The 18,693-nt window shown below is 39.7% G+C and overlaps 5 protein-coding genes across 20 annotated transcripts; all 5 read right to left on the bottom strand.

Annotated features, from left to right (window-relative positions):
• Positions 1 to 1,294: 1,294 nt before the first annotated feature.
• Positions 1,295 to 6,629, bottom strand: LOC116920072 (GMP synthase [glutamine-hydrolyzing]-like). 16 transcript variants are annotated; one of them, XR_006645364.1, is made up of 13 exons: positions 6,386 to 6,629; positions 5,466 to 5,554; positions 5,305 to 5,395; positions 5,042 to 5,228; positions 4,919 to 4,982; positions 4,799 to 4,861; positions 4,577 to 4,737; positions 4,408 to 4,521; positions 3,989 to 4,291; positions 3,647 to 3,797; positions 3,442 to 3,571; positions 3,071 to 3,381; positions 1,295 to 2,946 (listed from the first exon to the last, which is right to left on the bottom strand). XR_006645364.1 is itself a non-coding variant. In XM_045172165.1 (13 exons), exons 8-13 carry the CDS (start codon positions 4,583 to 4,585, stop codon positions 3,351 to 3,353), a joined length of 738 nt encoding a protein of 245 aa, XP_045028100.1. In that variant the 5' UTR covers positions 4,586 to 4,737; positions 4,799 to 4,861; positions 4,919 to 4,982; positions 5,042 to 5,228; positions 5,305 to 5,395; positions 5,466 to 5,554; positions 6,162 to 6,323; positions 6,386 to 6,629; the 3' UTR covers positions 1,295 to 3,350. The 16 variants fall into 16 exon arrangements, 15 of the variants coding, with proteins under 15 accessions (XP_045028100.1, XP_045028104.1, XP_045028099.1 ...); XM_045172165.1 differs by adding an exon at positions 6,162 to 6,323 and having other exon boundaries at positions 1,295 to 3,381; XM_045172169.1 differs by having other exon boundaries at positions 1,295 to 3,381; positions 4,919 to 4,979; positions 5,042 to 5,146.
• A 1,781-nt stretch (positions 6,630 to 8,410) lies between these two features.
• On the bottom strand, positions 8,411 to 9,904 carry LOC116935076. Its single transcript, XM_032942459.2, has 4 exons — positions 9,743 to 9,904; positions 9,441 to 9,671; positions 9,035 to 9,372; positions 8,411 to 8,975 (listed from the first exon to the last, which is right to left on the bottom strand). The coding sequence occupies exons 2-4, from the start codon at positions 9,669 to 9,671 to the stop codon at positions 8,684 to 8,686; spliced, it is 861 nt and encodes a 286-aa protein (XP_032798350.2). The 5' UTR covers positions 9,743 to 9,904; the 3' UTR covers positions 8,411 to 8,683.
• A 638-nt stretch (positions 9,905 to 10,542) lies between these two features.
• On the bottom strand, positions 10,543 to 11,995 carry LOC116935078. Its single transcript, XM_045171906.1, has 4 exons — positions 11,786 to 11,995; positions 11,494 to 11,715; positions 11,081 to 11,418; positions 10,543 to 11,015 (listed from the first exon to the last, which is right to left on the bottom strand). The coding sequence occupies exons 1-4, from the start codon at positions 11,993 to 11,995 to the stop codon at positions 10,709 to 10,711; spliced, it is 1,077 nt and encodes a 358-aa protein (XP_045027841.1). The 3' UTR covers positions 10,543 to 10,708.
• A 709-nt stretch (positions 11,996 to 12,704) lies between these two features.
• On the bottom strand, positions 12,705 to 14,236 carry LOC116921096. Its single transcript, XM_032927310.2, has 4 exons — positions 14,085 to 14,236; positions 13,778 to 14,014; positions 13,319 to 13,704; positions 12,705 to 13,236 (listed from the first exon to the last, which is right to left on the bottom strand). The coding sequence occupies exons 2-4, from the start codon at positions 14,012 to 14,014 to the stop codon at positions 12,918 to 12,920; spliced, it is 942 nt and encodes a 313-aa protein (XP_032783201.2). The 5' UTR covers positions 14,085 to 14,236; the 3' UTR covers positions 12,705 to 12,917.
• Positions 14,237 to 16,719: 2,483 nt separating this feature from the next.
• Positions 16,720 to 18,215, bottom strand: LOC116935079. Its single transcript, XM_032942462.2, has 4 exons — positions 18,085 to 18,215; positions 17,796 to 17,957; positions 17,309 to 17,691; positions 16,720 to 17,234 (listed from the first exon to the last, which is right to left on the bottom strand). The coding sequence occupies exons 2-4, from the start codon at positions 17,955 to 17,957 to the stop codon at positions 16,913 to 16,915; spliced, it is 867 nt and encodes a 288-aa protein (XP_032798353.2). The 5' UTR covers positions 18,085 to 18,215; the 3' UTR covers positions 16,720 to 16,912.
• Between the last annotated feature and the right edge of the window lie 478 nt (positions 18,216 to 18,693).

Here is an 18,693-nt window from a genome sequence, read left to right on the forward strand (position 1 = left end):
AAGTTTCTCGACCCGACTGGCAGACGTGGAAGGCTGACACCTGAGAAGGTTGGAAGCCCAGGACATCGGGAACCTCCTGGGAATCGAACCACGGACCTTGGAGTTGCTAGGCGGATGCGATACCTTCCTGGCAACCCCCCCTATATCCCCCCCAATGATATTTGATCCCCTATTTACAACTTTGCATGGTTACCTTAATGTGTTGAAGACTTAGATTATGAAATAGTATCACTCATAGTTCAATGGTAGAGCTGTGGACTGGAATACTGGATAACTTGGGTTCGAATCCCATTCAAGCATAATGGAATTCAAGTATAACGGAATTCAATGTCCATGATGGATGATGATACATGTAGTGGCATATAACTTCCCAGTATGCAATCCAAGGTGAAGAGAACTATAATGTGATGTATATTACTTTAATTCTTTTCTTATTAACAAACAATTAATTGAGTATGATTAATCATCATAGTATGTGTTCAACTACACGTTCTTTGTTTGAGTTGTAATGTTCCATCATATGCGACCAATACCACCGTTGCAGAATAGGACTTTACAGATCTTAGGTCAAGGCGCTCTAATATTACTCTTCGAGATTTTGAAACTCATAAATCAGAATTTTTTCTGAATACATTGAAATTCTGCGAACGTTTCATTTTCCCGGTGGAATTAATTTTTACATTGAAATGTAACTTGACTTTTTCAGGAATTGAACCCTAAACCTTGTGCGTACCGCTCCGATGCCCTACCGTTGAGCCATGAGTGATGCAATTTAACTTTCAACTTTTACCATGAGTTTAAAGGTAACTTATTCAAACTTGTAATAATAATTTAAAGTATCCCAAGGTAAATTACTAAAACTCTTGTAGACTGTCAGTGAAAACACCAATAAAGTGAATCAGCAAACATATTGCGTAATTTTTACCTTAGATGGGATTAGATCCACGAACATCCAGCACCACAATCCGATGCTCATCAGTTAAGCAATGATTCGTAGATAAATAAGCACAATGCCTTCTTGTTGCTTAAATGCAACTTTTTCCCACTTTTAAATTATTGAAGTATAGTCGATGCAAACGAAATAAAGCATTCCACAAAGGTAGCAATTCAATTCCGTAAGGATTTAAACCCAAGACGCTATACCCAAACAGATTCCGAACACTAATTGGATAGAGAATCTGCATAGCTATCTAGCAGAAATGTTTTTCAGTCAGGTTTAAAAAATAAGTTCGACTTTTTCCCTTTTTTAACCTGTTGCTATAAAACAAAAGATTTAGATTTGAAATTCAATGACAAAGTAAAAATCAAGTTCATTTTAATTCGAGAGTTATAGTTGATGAGTAATTCAAATTCAAAGTGGTTGTGATAAACCCACTTTGATTTCGTTAAATTCATGAAAAACTAATAATTGATTCGGAATTAGCAACCTATTTTGGTTATAGAAGGTTAGATTTGATTGAATTCCAAGTCAAAATTTTTGAGTAAAATTTTTGTGCAAAAAGTAGGGCTTAAAAGTCGGCCTCTATTTTTAAACCTGACTTCGAATTGAATTCTATTCCGTTTTTTGCTAAAATTTAAATATAGCAAACTACACATGATTTTCGGGTCGAGATTAAATTGGATTCAAGTTCGGTTTCTAAGCTGGCACTCGGGGCATTTACAGATGTTGCTTTAACGAAAAGAGTCATGAGAACACAGTTATTTTGACCAACCATTTTTTTGACTATGTTTGCAATTTTCTACTACGTATTACTCAAGTTAGGAAAAACAAAATGCGTGCCTATTTAAACAATTATCTGATTGAGATTATAGCAAGAAATTAATGTGTTAGATGCTGATATCACGAGAAGGCGAAAATATTTAAAAAGCCTTAGAGTGCAAAGTCATCTTGTTGCATACCTTTTGTTTTTACTTAGGACTTGGAAAATGTTATTCTTCGACTTGGAAAATCTTACTTTTTGATCTAGACTTTACTACAGCTAAGAATATATTTATATTTTCATTGATTACTGTTAGAATGAGGAAATTCATTCATTATTGTTAAAAGGCGCTTTAAAGTTTTGTGTTCTACCTTGTCTCGATCGTAATGGCGCAGCACATGTGAGTCATCCTTCGAGTACTCTATATGGATGCAAAACGTATCACCCCCAGTGTCTTTAAGTAGGACCTAATATGTAAATATCATTAGGCAATATCCAACTTCAGGTATTGTTCCCAAACATAAATGCCTAATCAAAACGAAATAAGTCACCAACATTTAGAACAATGACACGACACATGCAGATTTCGCTTGCAATCTTCTAGCAGTTACTCACATTGAAATTTTACTTGACACAAAACTATTAACCTATTGCAATATCAGTGAGTTGTCAAACGTTCGCAGATCGACATGCAATGCTGTGTTGCCGCATTGCAAAAAGGTAAAGCACAAATTCCTGTTCAAAGTTTCAAATTGAAAACATTTTCTTCAAACACATATTATTAGCTAACAAATTCATGCATTAGAACTAATTAAGATTTTCTAGTGTGACGCATGGCGGATAAAAAACAATTTGCAATTGCATTTTTAAAATGAAATAATAGAAACAAAACCACGTGAATGGTTCTGTAAAACTGTTTCTAGTTCAGTAGTCAAAACTGGGAATGTCATCATAGTCGTCTCCGCTATTCTTCCTGCATGCCAAACGGCGGATACACGCCAAATTTCGACCATGGGCTCATCGCGTTGTTGGAGTACATCATATGTCGTAAGGGTTTCTCATCACGGGATGCAACTTCGCTTGCAAGGCCAACGTGTGAACGATTTATAACAGCCACCTTCGAGTTTGGTGATTACTTCCAGAAGATGTGGCTACTGTCGCATCTGCTTTCTACGTAAGGCGATGGGCAGCAGGTGCCATAGTCGTTGATATCCTTCTCAAGCCATTGGTCATGAACACAAGGACCCTTTGTCATAAATAACACAATTTTTCAACAACAAAAATAATGTAAACAAGTATTTCGATAAGGCGAGCATCAATGACTTACCACTGGCCATTGAAAGATCTAGACAAGAGAAAAAAAAAAATACCTTGGCGTAGATACGGTGGCATCTATCGTCTCCCTTGAATAAGAGCTGATAACGATCGCGGCATTATTACGAAAACGTCTAAATTGCGAATCTGTTGTACAGTATATTGTAGAAAAATGTGGCGGTTTTCCGTATGTTTTATTTTTCATACCCCGCACATTTTTCTGCAACCTACTGTACCTGAACACCGACAGTGCGAACAGGCAGCAGCGTGGCAACATTCTGGTTGTGACTGGACAGTTCTTCCGGAAGAAGACGCTCTTTTTCCGACGTCGCGAATTCAATCCGATTGAGCAACGCATGTTCTTTGGCTACTATGTTGGCATAATGGACTATCAAACAAATCAGCACTTGCCTCTCATCGAAATCACCTTCCAAGAACGGTTCTTCGGCGTAAATTATTCGAATTGAAAAACTGGGACCAGGAAACGGGTGACGTTCTAATAATTCTGCGGGCGTACCCAGCTCGACCAAAGGCTCTTACTTCATCTTTATGGAAGTCTATTGCGAAATATTGCGAAAAGAATAAGATCTTACTGGAATGTCATAACGCAGGAAACACCTTAATGCAATTACCTTGTAGAGGTTCTACTACACGGCCGTGAAGGCGCAACTGACGAACAATTTCGGAATCGTTATGATGATTCTCAGTCCGACACAACGACAAAGTTTGGCGACCAAGCACGTTGGTGGAGGCATCGTGGAAAGTCAAACTTGCTTCAACAACCTAAAAAAATAGGAAATATCAAATCTGATCGCTGGCATAAAGAATAAACGAGAAGCCACTGTCTATAAAAGAACTGGGTCATAGAACAAGTATTATAAACCGTAGAATTTGAGATGTGACAGGACGACGTATTTTGAAAATTTAGGCCAATCACAAGATTCTGAATGGTTCAGAAAAGTATCTCAAATCACCCGAGGATTGACCACAAGTTGCTGTAAACTAGTGATGACCTGCTCGGATTCGTATTTACGCAGGAAACCGTTTTCGATGTGGATGGCCTGCACTCGCGACGAGTCGTCACCCTGTAGAAGTGCAGCACAAACGGCGGAACCGACTCCGCCGCTTACCAGCATGAGCAGGATCTTATCACGTCCGACCGTGCACCGGATGTAATCGTTATACGGCTGCTCGCGTTTCTCCAATGTGAAACCTCCTTGCAATCCACAGATATCGAATGAGAAGTTATGCAACATCTTTTCTCTCCACCGTTCCACCTTAACAGAACAAAACAAAAACATAAAAACGTTCAAAAATTGTTATTTCTAACATGTTATAAACTAAAAAAAACTATTTGAATGATAAAAATATTATATAAAACAGAATTAGTTACCCAACTCCTTGTTGAGTCTTTGCTTGCCATAACAAATTCCCAGCACTGGAAGACGCAGCCTAAAGATTGCTGGATCGTATAGTGAGGCATCAACCGCGTACACTGAGTTAGAACCTGTTCAAAAGTAATATAAAGTTCTTTTTTGTCTCAACCATTTCATCGATTTCACCTTGAACATTTGTGTACACTTTTCTGTTTCCAAAAAAGTGCTTTGTTTTTGGTTTCAGTCTTTACCTCCTGAAATTATAATTGCTTTATAGCCTTGTTGAAGCAGAAAGGCACCTGGGGTTTCCAGGGCTAGAATATCAAATTCCACACAATGATCCGACTCTATGATCAATAACCTAAAATATAAATTTTTTTATTAATAAATTTTAATAGCATCTATTACCCCATGGTTTTGTAGGTGGGTGTCTGCCTGGGAAGCTGAAGATTGTGGAATAAATCTCCATTTCTGAAAACAATTGATCTAAAGCAATAAGTCATGTGTTGTTTCATTTTATCAATTTACCTTTTGTCTATAAAACTAGTAACAAGAAACAAATGTATCATCCTCCAGCTTTAGGTTTTTCCTGCTAATTTAAGAATGCAAAAAAAGTCACTTTATTAACGTTGTTACCGATTTGTCAAATACCTTCAACGTGTTTTTACAATCTTTCCCGTGACACTTGGTTGGCATCAAGACATCCTACGTTCCATGTTCCAAGAAGCAGGAAAATATTTCTGACACAAGAGTCATCTAAAGAAAGTTCACAGCTACAAATTTCTTTAAGAGAAGAGTCTTTTAACACTGTGTAGTCCTATGTTCAATACGAGTTCAGCTAATGTAAATATTTCTCAGAGATTTGCATGTGAAAGCAAAATATAAACCAAAATTACTGCTGATAGGTCACTTACATGAAGGCAGCATTGTGCAGATCTGCATGATAAGCAGATTTTTTCCACTATCTATTTTTGCACACTGTAGGGCTGCGGATAGGAACTGCACCTAAAGAAATGAATCATCATGATGTCAAATAAAACTGAAATAAAAAACATGCAAATATACTGTACTGTACCATTCAAATGACTGTCTAGTGAAAATCAACCAATCGTGTGTTGTGAAAAAGACTGTCCTTCAGATTTGGTACCAAACAATTGCAAACTCCTGTGGATTAACGAGTAGCCAAAAGAATGATTAAAACGGAACGCAAACATTTATTAGCTCTCGCTTAACACGTGTAGAATCTTTCATTCTAATGTCAAAAATTCGTCTGCTTGTCTATTGGAAACTATGAAATCGATAAAATACTTTAAAGAAAAATTATAATCAATATCCAATAGTAATTCAAATTTCTCCTATTGGTATCGTTATTGCTGATTATTTCCATTTTAAAAAAATGGTGCTCTCTGGGGTGCTGAAAAGAAAAAATATGTATATTCCTCGATTTCAACTTTCACAGGTGCTCTACGTAAAAGATGCAGCACTCTCTATACTTTGAGTGCTATTTCCTTGCACCATTTTGTTTGCTTTTTAAAATGTAAACAGTAGTTGTTGCAGAAAGTAGCTGGAAAAGAAAATAACACCTTAATGTGGAATGAAGAATGCAACAAAGCAGCAAACAAATCAAAAGTGTAAAACCAATTATAATGAGGGGGAAATGAAAAATTTCCTTTATACCGAAGTAGTTTCGTCAGCTACTTAACTTCCCAGAAAGTCTAACTCAAACCTAGTTAATAATATAACAATAAAAGGTTAAGTTTTAGCTACATACGAAAGCGTACGAGGTAGGTACGACTACGCGCGTGTGCAAACAGAAAGGCCAATTGAAGCTCGTATGCTACTACTGGACCACCCGAAAGTATTCCCCCACTGGACACTGATATCCCGACACCACTTTTGCGCAGCCCAAAATTCGTTTTACTTCAAGTTCCAACTGCGTAGCATGTAAATAGCAATAAAATTTATAACATCGTGATCTTGGAGAAGAAAACTTACTTTGTTAGTAGAATTCTTCCATCTCGCAAAACTTCTTGATTCCTCAGTTGCAATCAGATATCTACACTCTTCAGACATGTCTGGACTTAGAGCAGTTTAATTGACTATTACTTTTCCAATCGTTCAAAACCAAACCATGAATTTTACGCCAGACACGCGTATTACTGACCGATCACATGTTCACATCGACGAGACGACGAGACGACAAAGGCCAATGTTCTGGCGCGCAGGTAGTTTATGTCGTTATGTGGTGGGTGGTAGGTCTACACTTGACTTCCGGAATTTCAGGCGTTGCCGCTATTAGATTTTTTTTTAAATCGTTCGCTTTTTTTTTTTTTTTTTTTTTCTTTTTTAGACCTGTTTGGCCGTCTATATTTTAGAGCTGTCGCGCCAGTACGTTTCCGTATTTTACGCACGCTTCATTTCTTTGAGCTTAATTACAAAAAATTATCTCATCACTTTGATATTACATTCTGACTTTCCTAATCTTATGAAAAATAAAAAAAATTATCTTTAAAACATTAAAAAAAAAAAAAATGTTCGAACGATGGTCAAGAATTCTAAACTTTTTGCTAGTGGATAGTTCCCCTCCTCGTTTTAGCGACACCTGTTTTAAGATGGATGGAACTTTGCCGGCCACTATATAAATCTTAGTTATATGTGAAGTGGCTATTTTCCAATTTATTATAATCGGCTGGATCGATTTAAAAACATAAAAAGGCATTCGCTCTCCCCTGCTGACGGCGTAGAGAGAGAGAATCTAATGGTTTGGGTTGCAATCACGGAATTCCGTCGGCAAAGGAGCAATTCGTTTGCCGGCAAGTTCATCACGATCACACAAGTCCAGTAAAAGCATCCATCAGGACAGACGTACCGAAACGCATGTAATTGTCCGGCTGGAAGGCTATAGGATCATGGATTTCATCAAGAAGTGGAAAAATGGATGTCCCCCAAACGAAAGCTATAACTCCCTTTTCAATGCAGTTGAGTCTAAAATTCCTGGCAGTTCCAACCTGTTTTGCTAGAACTATCCAGCGAACGCGAATCACCATGCAATCCAGGTCGAGATAAATGCCTCCATTGTTCCAAAGCAGAGCTATATACCTGGGTTGCGTCACTCCGATGAATAACCGAGGTAGTTTGTGTTGTTGAAAACGATCCAGCCCGATAGAATTTTGCCAATGGTGAGCCTTTCAAATGATGAAACAAATTATGGCGAACGACTCGAACGTTTTCCATCTGTCGTAGTAAGTTATAGCAGTAATACTGGCCTTGAAGTTTGTTTTAGCACCCAGTTCTATTGCGCACATCTGCTGAGCCGTCAGACAAGATCGAACATCAAAAGAAAAGGCCGAGAGATTTTCGTTTCGTTTCTTCAAGTGAGCTAATGTCGATGGCACTCCCTTCCCCGTTATTGGCAAATCCGCATTCTCACCGGCACGACCTCTACCTGTTTGTTATTCAGTAACAAAGAGCCATTGGATAATAACAAAAGGAGATTTACACAACCGAATCACGAACGGCCTACCTTCGGGATATTACCGTGAACGAAAAGGGAAGGGCAATCCCAATTCCTATAGTGTTACGAAGATCGACACCGACATCACACGTCAGTTAGAACTAGTGCTCGTGTCACATCGTTCTCTTTGCGTGAAAAGACTGGCTTTCTTTACTTTACACCTTATTTTATTTTATTTCAAGAGTAGATAAATCTTTATTAAGATTTCAAGATAGTAAAAAAAAAAAACCTTATGGCCGAAGGCATTAACATTTTCTTTACTTGCCAAAAAAAAAAAATTCTTAAGTTCAAATCTGTTGAGACAGTATTCGGCATTTGAATGTTACATTGGTGGCGTACCTAATATTGGTAGTGGGAGACAGGTTGGTTATGCTGAATCTTACGTGTCTGTTGTCTATAGTAAGCAGAGCAAAAGATTAGGGTCGTGATGGTTCAGTTTACTGCCAGCAATGGCGCAGGGCGTTGTCGAAGACGTAAATAACAGCCAACTCGATGGAAAAAGGATGAATGCTTCTAAAAATCTATTCAACCAAGAACAAGGTCGTGCAAAAAAAACAAACAGTTCTTGCCCAATTCCAGCACCGATGCAAACAAGACATTGGATAAAATAGGTAACACGACGGAATTGCACACACAGATTATTAGGGTCTCAAAAGTCAAATGGTGGAATGTGATGGTAAAACAACATATTTGCATAACCTACACACGATGGCCAGTTTGCGTTAATCTTTGTCTTATTAAGAGCTTGTAATTATGTCAGAAAGAACAACGTGTGTGTTTTATGCGCAGACCACATAGCCGGCTGGTAAGCAAGCGGCAAGGCCACCCGCTGTCGGGTCCAGCAGAACTGTGCTCGTGATAGTTGCTCCGATAAACGAATAGGAAATCACGGTGGTAGAAGCCGCTATTCCGCCCCCGAAGAAGCGTTTCTCTCTCGGCTTTTCAGCCTCTACGGGTACGAATTTGTTCACGACCTCCTTTGATGAAATTAATTCGTGCTCGTTCTTCTCCTCATCGGCGAACAGTTGACGGGCTTCCAATTCTAGAGACGGAACAGCTGTTGGGGTCAACCTATACAAAAACATCGTGAGTTGTGATGCATTTTTCAGGTTTCGGAATCAAATATTTACGTAAGAGTTTCCGATGGAGTGATGGGGAACTGGTGGGTTTCGTTGTCGTCCATTCCGCGTCTTTTGCGGCCAGCGCAAGCCGGTGCCGGATTGGCGGCCAGGTTGTTAGCCGGTACGCAAATGACGATAGAGGCAAGGGTGGTAACAGTCGAAGTCAGAGTGAACGTGGCCGTTTTGAAGAATGGATTGTTGATTGTGCTGCTGTAAAAGAACCGACCGCCATTGAATCCTCTGTAGACGTTGACTCTTTGCTGGGTGTCTGGAAACTGATGAGCCTGCCCATTGACATCGTCGTTCGTTTGACCATCGTCCGACAAGTCGACATTCAAATCTTCATTCTAAATAAAAAATTCAACGATTAAAATTTAACGTTTTGGGTTTAGGAAAAATATGCTGGACTTCATGCCTGGTAAATTGCGATGGGTCCAGATGGTCTGAAACGGCGGGCTGGGGTTGGGATCACCTCTTGCTCAACATCGTCGTAAAGAGATTGGCCCGAATGGAAGTCGTTGCGGGCAGCCGGTTGCGGATGCAAATAAGGTGACCACCAGACCAACCCGTGCGGCCTAGGCCGCAAGAATTGTTGCTGGGACAGGGCGACAACAGCCGACAGGAGGAAGATCAGTGCGAATTTCATCTGTTTTATTTTAAAAACACGAATTTCATTTAACAAATCGAACATAAACAGAACAATGGTAAAAAGCGTACCTCGAGAGGAAGGATAAAACGGAGCTGTTTGCTGTTTCACCGACGGATGCTGGATGCTGAACTGAGTGAAAACTATGGCCCTTTATATACCTCGGGATTCTCTAAGCAAAAGATTTCAAATTGATCGTTTATTACAAGAGTTGTTGCTTGTACTGAACGCTGTCAGATCCGCTTCCTTGAACAAAACAAAAAATGCTAATATTTTATAGGTAGGACCCCGGCGGCAAAACAAGGTAAGAGCTGTACAAAAAGGGGGAAGGTTAATTTTTTTTTTGCCAGCGGCCCGACAAGAAGAGCTTCTTCAAAAAAGGAAAAAGAAAAAAGTTTAATTTACTAGCCACAGTTCATTATTACAGTTGTATGCACAAATGTAACACACAGCCAACGCCCGACAGGACGCTCTTTTTGGAGAATCTCACGTCTCCAAACATTGTAGACTGTGTATTTACAAATCTGGACCAAGACAAGTTGAAAAATGATGGCCTGCAGTTATTAAAAGTTTACCTTTATCCTGGAGAAGTAAATGAAAAGATATTTTCATTTTGTTCTTCTTTCCTCTTCGCTTCCCTCAGTGAATAATGTGAGGCAGTTATTTCTTATGACTTGTAAGTATAGGATGACCAAAACAAAAGAGAGCCAGACAAGAATAGGCCTTGCCATCACCTTATACGAGCAAAGTCGGACATGTTACACCAAACCTTTCATCGTAAATATCGTATTGTTGGCAATGTTTGCGCAAAACAACAAACATTTATTTCCCCAACGCGATGGGAGTAGGTGGGGTAATAAAGACCACCAAGTCAGAATGGTATGTACTATATATATTTTTTTAATCAACAAAGAGGTCGTATATATATTGTAAAACCGTAATTCCATCACCCCCCTTCCTCCATCCAGCTTAATTGAATAAAATTGGACTGAAAAATGTTTTTGTTTGACTTGTAAAAGAAAAAAAACAGAAATGTTCTAGCAAACCACGTAGCCGGTTGGAACGCAATTAAGTCCGACATCGATGGCTACGTCCACCGTTTTGGTCACGGTGGTCGAAACGAAATTGTACGATGTCACCGTCGTCGACGCCACGTAATGTGAATTATCGAAAAGAAATCGTTGCTCTTTGCGGTTCTTCGTCGGCCAAAAATAGCTGACGTCATTCTCTTCTTTGGTCGACTCGATAATGTCCTTATTCCACAACGATGTCCCCTGAAAAATGGGCAATTGGCGTTTGTCACGCATTAAGTCTGACGGGTACGGAACTGCCGTGGCCGTGAACCTAAAAAAAAGAAAACGTGATGATGGCAATATCACGATTTTAGAGGGAAGGTTTCGTGTACGTACTTTTGAGGTTCGGATGGAGAGATAAAATACTGTTCGTTTGTTTGATCCGGTTGATGGACGAGGTCGCGTTTACGACGACAGGGTTTGGCTTGGGCGGCAGCGTCGACGAAATCCCCGGCGACGATGCAACTGACAACGCTGCTCAAAGAGATGGTCGTGAATAATGTGAACGTTGCCGTTTTGATGAACGGGTTTCTAATTGTGGTGGCCGTGCCGAAGAAAAATCGCGGATTCGATTTCTCTTGTAATTGGGACCCTTTGCTTCGTGACTGACTGTCCACAAACACTTCGTTGATGTCGTCATGATGCGCATCATCGTATTCGAATTGCTCGTCTTTCTGCCAATCAGTTTTAACGATTGGAATGAATCAATTGTTTGCCTGCTGGGTTTATGATGGGAATTGCATTTTTACTTGCTGATGGTAGGTGACGGCGGGATGCAGAGGTTTTGAATAGCGGAAGTAGGGCACGTCGGTATCCACTGGCTCGTAAAACACTTGCTGGTACTTGTGAAGAACGGGCTTCTGTTTCGACATGTAAGGCGACAACCAAACCAATCCTGCCGGAGTTGTATGCAGATATTGGTGAGTGCTGACGGAGAGGACGGACGTGACGAAGAGTAAAACGAATTTCATCTGATCAAAAACCAGTTAAGAGTTAATATTGAATTTCAATAAATGCAAATAGAAATGTGTACATATATACCTTCAAACGAGAATGAGAGGAAAACCGACTTGTTGCTCTGGTGGCAATCGTAAGATGACAGTACTTACATCGAAAGATAATGTTGTTTATATAGGCACGTTTGGTGTTGATTTTATTGCTTTTGTTTAATGCAAACACGCGGGGAAATAATTCGCAGGTAGCGGCGACACTCTCACGGTTAATGTCCACAAGGACAATCAATTGAGCCATTATGGATCTAGATCAATAAAAAGTAGATAGCAATAAATGCTGAATCGGTTTAAGAATTATTGTAATGTTGTGTATATAAAATAGCTTTCCGAATGTTTTGTTTATAATTCAGGCCGTAAACGGAATAATAATCAATTTGTAGTGTTTTCCTTGCAACACCTGTTAACTTGCACAATTATAATAGTTTGCCCTTGAAGATGATTTCTCGTTTTTACAGCAGCAATAAATTCCTTCGCGTTAGCGCGCGCTAGACCTAATACGATCTGAATCCGGATAATGCAATAAAAATCCGTCTAGTCTACTGTGCTGTTGCTCAAAATTATTTTATTTCCTTTCTAATTGTCTGGTAAAGTTCCACTATAATTAATTTTTTACTCTATTACTTATGGTACATCTATCTTCAAATTCTAAGAGTAAACCAATGAACGCACATTTCGAGTCCTCGCGTTTTCGTTATGGTCCTCTATTACATCACCAATTCTGCCGGAAAAGCCGTTCGTCTTCGAAATAATAAAAACTCTTTGTCTATATAGGAAACATATACTTGGCAATTTCGTGCAGGAATATAAACTGTCAAGTTTATTGACTGGAAGTCGTAAAGCATATAACAACTCGGGCGTGTATCTACATCATATAATACGCTTAAAAAGAAGTCTAGACCGTTTAATAGCATTGGCCAGTTGAAGGTGAATGGCCAATTGACACAGCATTTTAAACAGAAATCTGTGTATTTAAACGAAAACAATTATACAAGCGAAACGAAACACTTGGACAATGGCCAAACAGAAGAAAAGAATAACCGAAAAAGACAGACGTTTGAAAGCCATCATTACATTCCTATTTCCACTCCTTCTTTTTCAGCTGTCTCACTTGCGAGGACGATTGCTATACTTACAGCAATCGCAACTTCCAGCTGAAAATTTCATGCGCAGACAACATAGCCAGATGGTAAACAGGCGGCAAGGCCTCCTGCGGTTGGGTCTAGGAGAACGGTGTTGGTCACAGTGGCCCCAACAAACGAGTACGACGTCAACGTAGTAGACGCTGCGAAACCAGTGCCTCCGAAAATTCGTTTCTCTCTTAAACTGTTCTCGTCTTCTTCGGATGACTTTTCAAATGGGCTAACCACTTCATCTTTAGACGAAATTAGGCGCTGAGGACTCGTCTTCTTTTGCGTGTGCATCATCACTCGAGATTCTCGTGCCAGACCAACATCTGACGGAAGAGCCGTCGGCATCAATCTGTTTTGTTTTGTTTTAAATTAAATTCGTTTAATTTTTTAAAAGTCTAATTTAAAATGTGAAACAAAAAATCAATTTTTACTCTAAAGTCTCTGATGGTTCGATGGCGAATTGATTGTCATCAGGGCCAGTTGTAGAATCGTCGATTTCACGTTTCTTACGGCCGGCGCAAGTCGGTGCTGGATTGGCCGCTAGATTGTTAGCCGGAACGCAAAGGGCGACAGAGCCGAGGGTGGTCACTGTCGATGTGATTGTGAACGTGGCCGTTTTGAAAAAGGGATTGTTGATGGTGCTGCTGTAAAAGAATCTTCCGGCGTCGTGATGGAAGCCTTTGTTCTTGAATCCTTTGTTGAATCCATTGAACCATTTGATTCTCGACTGGATGTCTGGGTAATCATCTTGATCGTCTTCATTTTCGTTGTTGTTACGATCTTCGTCGGACGTCAGGCCCGAGTAATAATCTTCGTTCTGAATAGATTTCGTTTTAGTTTACAAGCGTTTTTTTGTTTTAAAATAGGAAATGAAAATGGAAAACTTGTACTTGAAAATAGGAGGCCGCAATCGATGGCTTATGTTTACGGCGGAACGAGTGAGGAGTTAATTTGGTTGGAATTTCGTCTTGGATGTTATGTTCGTAAACTGGTTGATAGTTGGCCAGCACGGGGTTATGGGTGGGGCTGTAAGGCGTGACCCAAACGAGCGTCCTCGGCCTTGGTGCCCTTTGCTGGCTAGAAACAGCAAAGACAACCGACATCAAGAAAATGAAGACGAATTTCATCTGTTTAATAGAATGAAATGTTACTCGTATTATATAATTTTTTTTGAAAATGTTAAAAATTCAATTTAACCTTGGGGATAACTTGGGATGTATATACCGTGTTGGGGCACTGCCGATGACTGGATGAACAGACTTGCAAAAACGGGGTCTTATATATATAAATACTAGACAACAATTTTTCCTTAATCTATTAAGATTCGATAGGTCCTTCCCGAATTGAGAACTCTTAACGGTTATGCAATACATTTGGAGGTTAGTTTTTCTCATTGTAACGGACGTTCTAGAAAAGACTGGTTGCCCCAAGAGTCGAGCAACAGGAGGTTAATGAAGTTTAACATGTTAATGCTTCCGTTTGATGTCCCTATGTAGACCTACCAGTGCGTTGAAACCATGTCTTTAAATTGCCATCGACCGGTAATGGCCGTCTCAATAAAAACGGGCATTAAAATGGCTGGTAACACTTTTATTTTGTTTTTTGTTTTTTTTAATGTGTATAATTATCTTCATTTGATATTTTTACGGTTTGTCCACTGTAATAGTTTTTGCCGAAAATGGAAGGAGGTGACGAAATTTGACAGAAACATTGGTATAGACAACCGTTTCTGAATACGAGTTTTAAGGTCACTGTCGTATAAACATTCACCTGCATATTTTCCTTCTCTGAAAAAAAAAAAAAAAAAAGAAGATGCATTTAGAATATTGTTTTAGTTTTCTTTCTTCGTTTTCTTTTACTTGACGTGCTAGTTTATCGCGCTCGGCGGGAGTCCCGGTGCGCTGGCGTGCTCTGCGTGAAGTCTTAGCGCCAAGCAGTCGTAATAGTTACTAGTATCCTGTTGCTGCTTATTTTTAATCAACATGCGTGCACATATACACATAGAGAAAATGGCATTTGAGGTCCGGCCGTGCTCGAGTTCCAGTGCCAAAAAAAAAAAAAGAAAAATAACTCAAATGAATTCGATTTTGACCAACAAAGGATACACGGGTCTAATAGCGATAAGTTACCTATAAGGGATTCCGACATCGCAATAATCATACTTTGATATTTTTGGAACAATGTTGAGCCTTTCAACAGGTGCAGGGGTGTAGCTAGTAAATAACAATGGCTGGAACAAGGTCCGACTATTAAATAGGAAACACCGACTGGTCTTGTTGAGGTGAACTGAAAATGATGTGAGAAGTCGGCGTTTAGTGAACGCGATAAAGGCGTTTTAAATGCATAGAATAGAAAACGTGTGCTCTTTTGTGATGCAAATTGATGTCCGATGGAAAGAGCCTCGACCTGACGTCAGCCTTTGTCGAGAAAGTTACATCATTTGGGTACGGCTATCGTTAGTTCACGATGTTCACGCCTCTCGTCGAAGAACGTCGCCATTAGACATTCTTTCCTGATCGTCCGTTAATTGCAACGTGGCCGTTTGAGAGTGACGTTACCTTTACACTTTAGTGGAAGCAGAATGATTTATTTTTGAAGTTTACTTTCGTTCGCTGGTTAAGTAAAATTGGGAGGCGGCTATGACGAGTGCACCGTGAAATGAATGCGATTTTCATTTGAATAACAAAATCAAATCAGGAATTTTAAACAGCGGGACTTAAAAAAAACAAAAACGTAATAATACAATCGATTTTTAATAAAATGCAGTTTACTTTTAAAAGCAAATGAAATTTTTGGGTATACTCGATCTGTTCTACTTTGCTACATGTTAATCGAGGTCCAGCTCCGCAATGTACAGTGCCCGATGTTTGTTGCACCGTTCTCTATTGTCCCCTAGTTCAGTCTACTTATTCCATCAAATGCTGGATTTTAGACAGAAGTTATGAAAACCCAAAATAAGTCAGTTAACTTTACGTTTTTGTGTTTTACCTGAGAGTAAGAGACGAACGAATCCAGTGGCCTGATTCAATCTCTTTTCGATGCATTAGGTCACCTTACCTTACTGTACTAAATTGAGGCGGAAAAAAGACACAAATTTTTCTTGGTTAGACGTCGGCGTTCAGGTGAGAATGAGAAATATTGAATATTCCGAAGGGCATCTCATTGATGTCTGGCTGAACGACAGAAAAAAAATTATGCAACACTCAGCAGGTTGTACAGGTGAGTCCGACACTTGCATTCGGTTAATTTTGAGTGAAGCAAATTCCCAAAATGAAATGAGAAAAACAAATGGAAAGGAAAGGGATGAAATTGCCAAGAAGAAAAAAAAAAGAAAAAAGAAAAGAAAAGAAAGAAAGAAAAGAGAAAGCGTGAAAGCGCCAGAGAAAGGGCACGGTAAGAATCTCGTAATGACACTGACACTAGACTACAATGCGTAATTTGGCTAAACGTAACCTTTTCGAGGATTGCGATCTAGTCTACATTTGCCAACGAATTATGTATCGATAATAATATGCCAGAAATTATGTATATCGATTACGTTTTATTACGCCTTCCCATGAACATTTGATGGTAGGTATCGTTAGCCAAGTATAGAGGCGCTCGGTAGAACCACACAGAGCGATGTCATCACAATTTATTCTAAAACCAATATAGCATTTCACCATCATGCCACTCTACTGCCGGTTTCCTTGTCTTGCAATCTATGTGTTCATCACTAGTGTATTTATCTACCAATCGCTGATCACGCACCAGACGTTGGTCGAATAGTATACGTCGCCTACATTGAACGCCAATAACTGTTCAGTAGATGGAGTCAATGGAGGGGCTAACGTAATGCTTCTATGGTAGTATATTTGGATCGAAATACAAAAATCCACTTGAAGAGACCAACATCCCACACGTTAGTGGAATATAGAAGGGAAGAATGCACGAATAATTCGAAACTAAAGTTTAGGCATATGTCGAGGGTTTCAGCGTCAAATTTGCAATGGAATGAAAGCTGACCGCAAATCGTGCTGGCTTGTTTAACCAGAGGCATTGCAAACAATAAAGCCGGGTGGCAAACAGGCAATGCATTGCGGCATATTCACGTCAGGAGCAGCCAGACATTGGACAGCTTGGTTAGCGTTGAAAAGATTTTTCGTAACCGTAACGGTTGCGTTTGAAAACGAAAACGAAGTCACAGTTGAAGATATTACAAATTGATTTCTATTTAGGAACAGCAATCTTTGCCGTCTTATTTGACTCTGATCGATCGCCGACAGTTCCTCTAGGGCGGCGTCGTCTTTGGATGATGAAAGCTGGTCTAAATTCCGAGAGGGCGAAGAAATAGCCGTTGTCGCTAACCTAAAAACAGCCGAATTAATCGACGATTTTAGAGTTCTCTTATTATATAGACGAACGATAAAACCAGTTCATACTTTTGAGTTTCCGAGGGAGTGATGAGGAATTGATTGCCTTCGGCGATTTCATCGGCAGCGACGTTGATGGTCCTTCTCTTGCGGCGGCAATACGTAGCACCAGCACCGTTCAGTAGTTGGTTGGCTGGCACGCAAGTCACATAAGAGGTGAGCGACAGCGACGTTCGGTATGTAAATGTCACCGTTTTCAAAAAAGGGTTAGTGTAAATGCCATTGTTTGCAAACAACAGCCGGGCATCCAGCTGGTCATTCGAGTTAGACGCTTGGTCACGACTGAAGCCCTTGAATCTTAACCTGGTGTCTGGAAACGTGTACAGTTCATCAGCATTGATGGGTCGTTTACCACTATCTGGGGCAACATAGTCCGTAATAAGATCTTCACTCTGTGAAAATAAGTCGAAACATACTGTAATGCAACAAGCTTATTATTATTTTTTTGTGGGCGTGGAGGGGTGGGAGTACAAAGGACAATCAATATTATGCCCACCTGTGTTGGGTAACTTGTAGGTGGGTTAGGCTTAGTGAGGTAAACGATAAAGGAATGTGGCAGATATGGCGAAACCCAGGGCATTTCCCTAGGTCGATGATGAAAATACTGGTGAGTGCCGACGACAAGGACTGATATCAGGATAATTAGGACGAACTTCATCTGTATCAAATACGTTGCAATGGATTATTAGGTTGAGGAATATTCGGATCGAAATGGATTTCAGCTGTAGGTATTAACACGACGAGGCAGCAATTAAATGTTAAGATGACTGATTTAAAGTTTATACCTTCACTTGCGCAACGGGTTGTCGGAAACGATGGTCACCTCGACACTGCTGATCGGCGGCTGCTGAATTTCACCCAATATGCAAGACTTTATATACCAAGACAGTTTATTGCTTATATGTTTGAGTTGCTTAATCTACAACGATGTGGTCAAAATGAACACCCTTGAAAACCTGGAGGGAAAAACTGAATCTTCAAGTCATCAGTTTAATGTCTGAAAGTGCACTGATGCACAAATATAGGAGTATGTATATACGAATATAACGTAATCAATGTCCTGTGGCCTAGAGTATTATGCTCCATTGTGCTTATGGTAGTTTGGTTTTTTGTTGCCTCAATTTATATACTTCATGTATGTAAGCATCTACAGTATGCAAATTGTTTAAGTCTTTAAACCAAAAAAAATTCACACTTAAAATTTGGTTGGCTAAGAAATGAGCAAGTTTTGTAGCTCGTTGAGAGAGTTTGTTTCAACGGATGATGTTAAGAAAATGGTGAATAGTTCCAAGGAGGTTTATAGTTTTCGTATGGATTCCTACAGTAGAGGTGTTAAATTTTGCCGTAGCAAATTGCAACGCAAGCCATCATGGGTTTTTAAAGAGATTACAGCT

Source organism: Daphnia magna, linkage group LG4 (assembly GCF_020631705.1).
Source record: "Daphnia magna isolate NIES linkage group LG4, ASM2063170v1.1, whole genome shotgun sequence".
Lineage (NCBI taxonomy): Eukaryota > Metazoa > Arthropoda > Branchiopoda > Diplostraca > Daphniidae > Daphnia > Daphnia magna.

Excerpts from the sequence above, each read along its gene's own strand:
- LOC116935078 (XM_045171906.1), bottom strand. The coding sequence starts at position 11,995 with ATGGCTCAATTGATTGTCCTTGTGGACATTAACCGTGAGAGTGTCGCC. Across the intron at positions 11,419-11,493 it reads CCGTCACCTACCATCAGCAA|AAAGACGAGCAATTCGAATA; the intron begins GTAAAAATGCAA and ends ACTGATTGGCAG. Across the intron at positions 11,016-11,080 it reads TCTCCATCCGAACCTCAAAA|GTTCACGGCCACGGCAGTTC; the intron begins GTACGTACACGA and ends TCTTTTTTTTAG.
- LOC116920072 (XM_045172169.1), bottom strand. Across the intron at positions 3,798-3,988 it reads AACTTGTGGTCAATCCTCGG|GTTGTTGAAGCAAGTTTGAC; the intron begins GTGATTTGAGAT and ends CTATTTTTTTAG. Across the intron at positions 3,572-3,646 it reads TGTAGTAGAACCTCTACAAG|ACTTCCATAAAGATGAAGTA; the intron begins GTAATTGCATTA and ends ATTTCGCAATAG.
- LOC116935079 (XM_032942462.2), bottom strand. The coding sequence starts at position 17,957 with ATGAAGTTCGTCCTAATTATCCTGATATCAGTCCTTGTCGTCGGCACT. Across the intron at positions 17,692-17,795 it reads CTACAAGTTACCCAACACAG|AGTGAAGATCTTATTACGGA; the intron begins GTGGGCATAATA and ends TTATTTTCACAG. Across the intron at positions 17,235-17,308 it reads ACTCCCTCGGAAACTCAAAA|GTTAGCGACAACGGCTATTT; the intron begins GTATGAACTGGT and ends GGCTGTTTTTAG.
- LOC116935076 (XM_032942459.2), bottom strand. The coding sequence starts at position 9,671 with ATGAAATTCGCACTGATCTTCCTCCTGTCGGCTGTTGTCGCCCTGTCC. Across the intron at positions 9,373-9,440 it reads GACCCATCGCAATTTACCAG|AATGAAGATTTGAATGTCGA; the intron begins GCATGAAGTCCA and ends TTTTTTATTTAG. Across the intron at positions 8,976-9,034 it reads ACTCCATCGGAAACTCTTAC|GTTGACCCCAACAGCTGTTC; the intron begins GTAAATATTTGA and ends GTTTTTGTATAG.
- LOC116921096 (XM_032927310.2), bottom strand. The coding sequence starts at position 14,014 with ATGAAATTCGTCTTCATTTTCTTGATGTCGGTTGTCTTTGCTGTTTCT. Across the intron at positions 13,705-13,777 it reads TTGCGGCCTCCTATTTTCAA|AACGAAGATTATTACTCGGG; the intron begins GTACAAGTTTTC and ends AAATCTATTCAG. Across the intron at positions 13,237-13,318 it reads GAACCATCAGAGACTTTAGA|ATTGATGCCGACGGCTCTTC; the intron begins GTAAAAATTGAT and ends AAAACAAAACAG.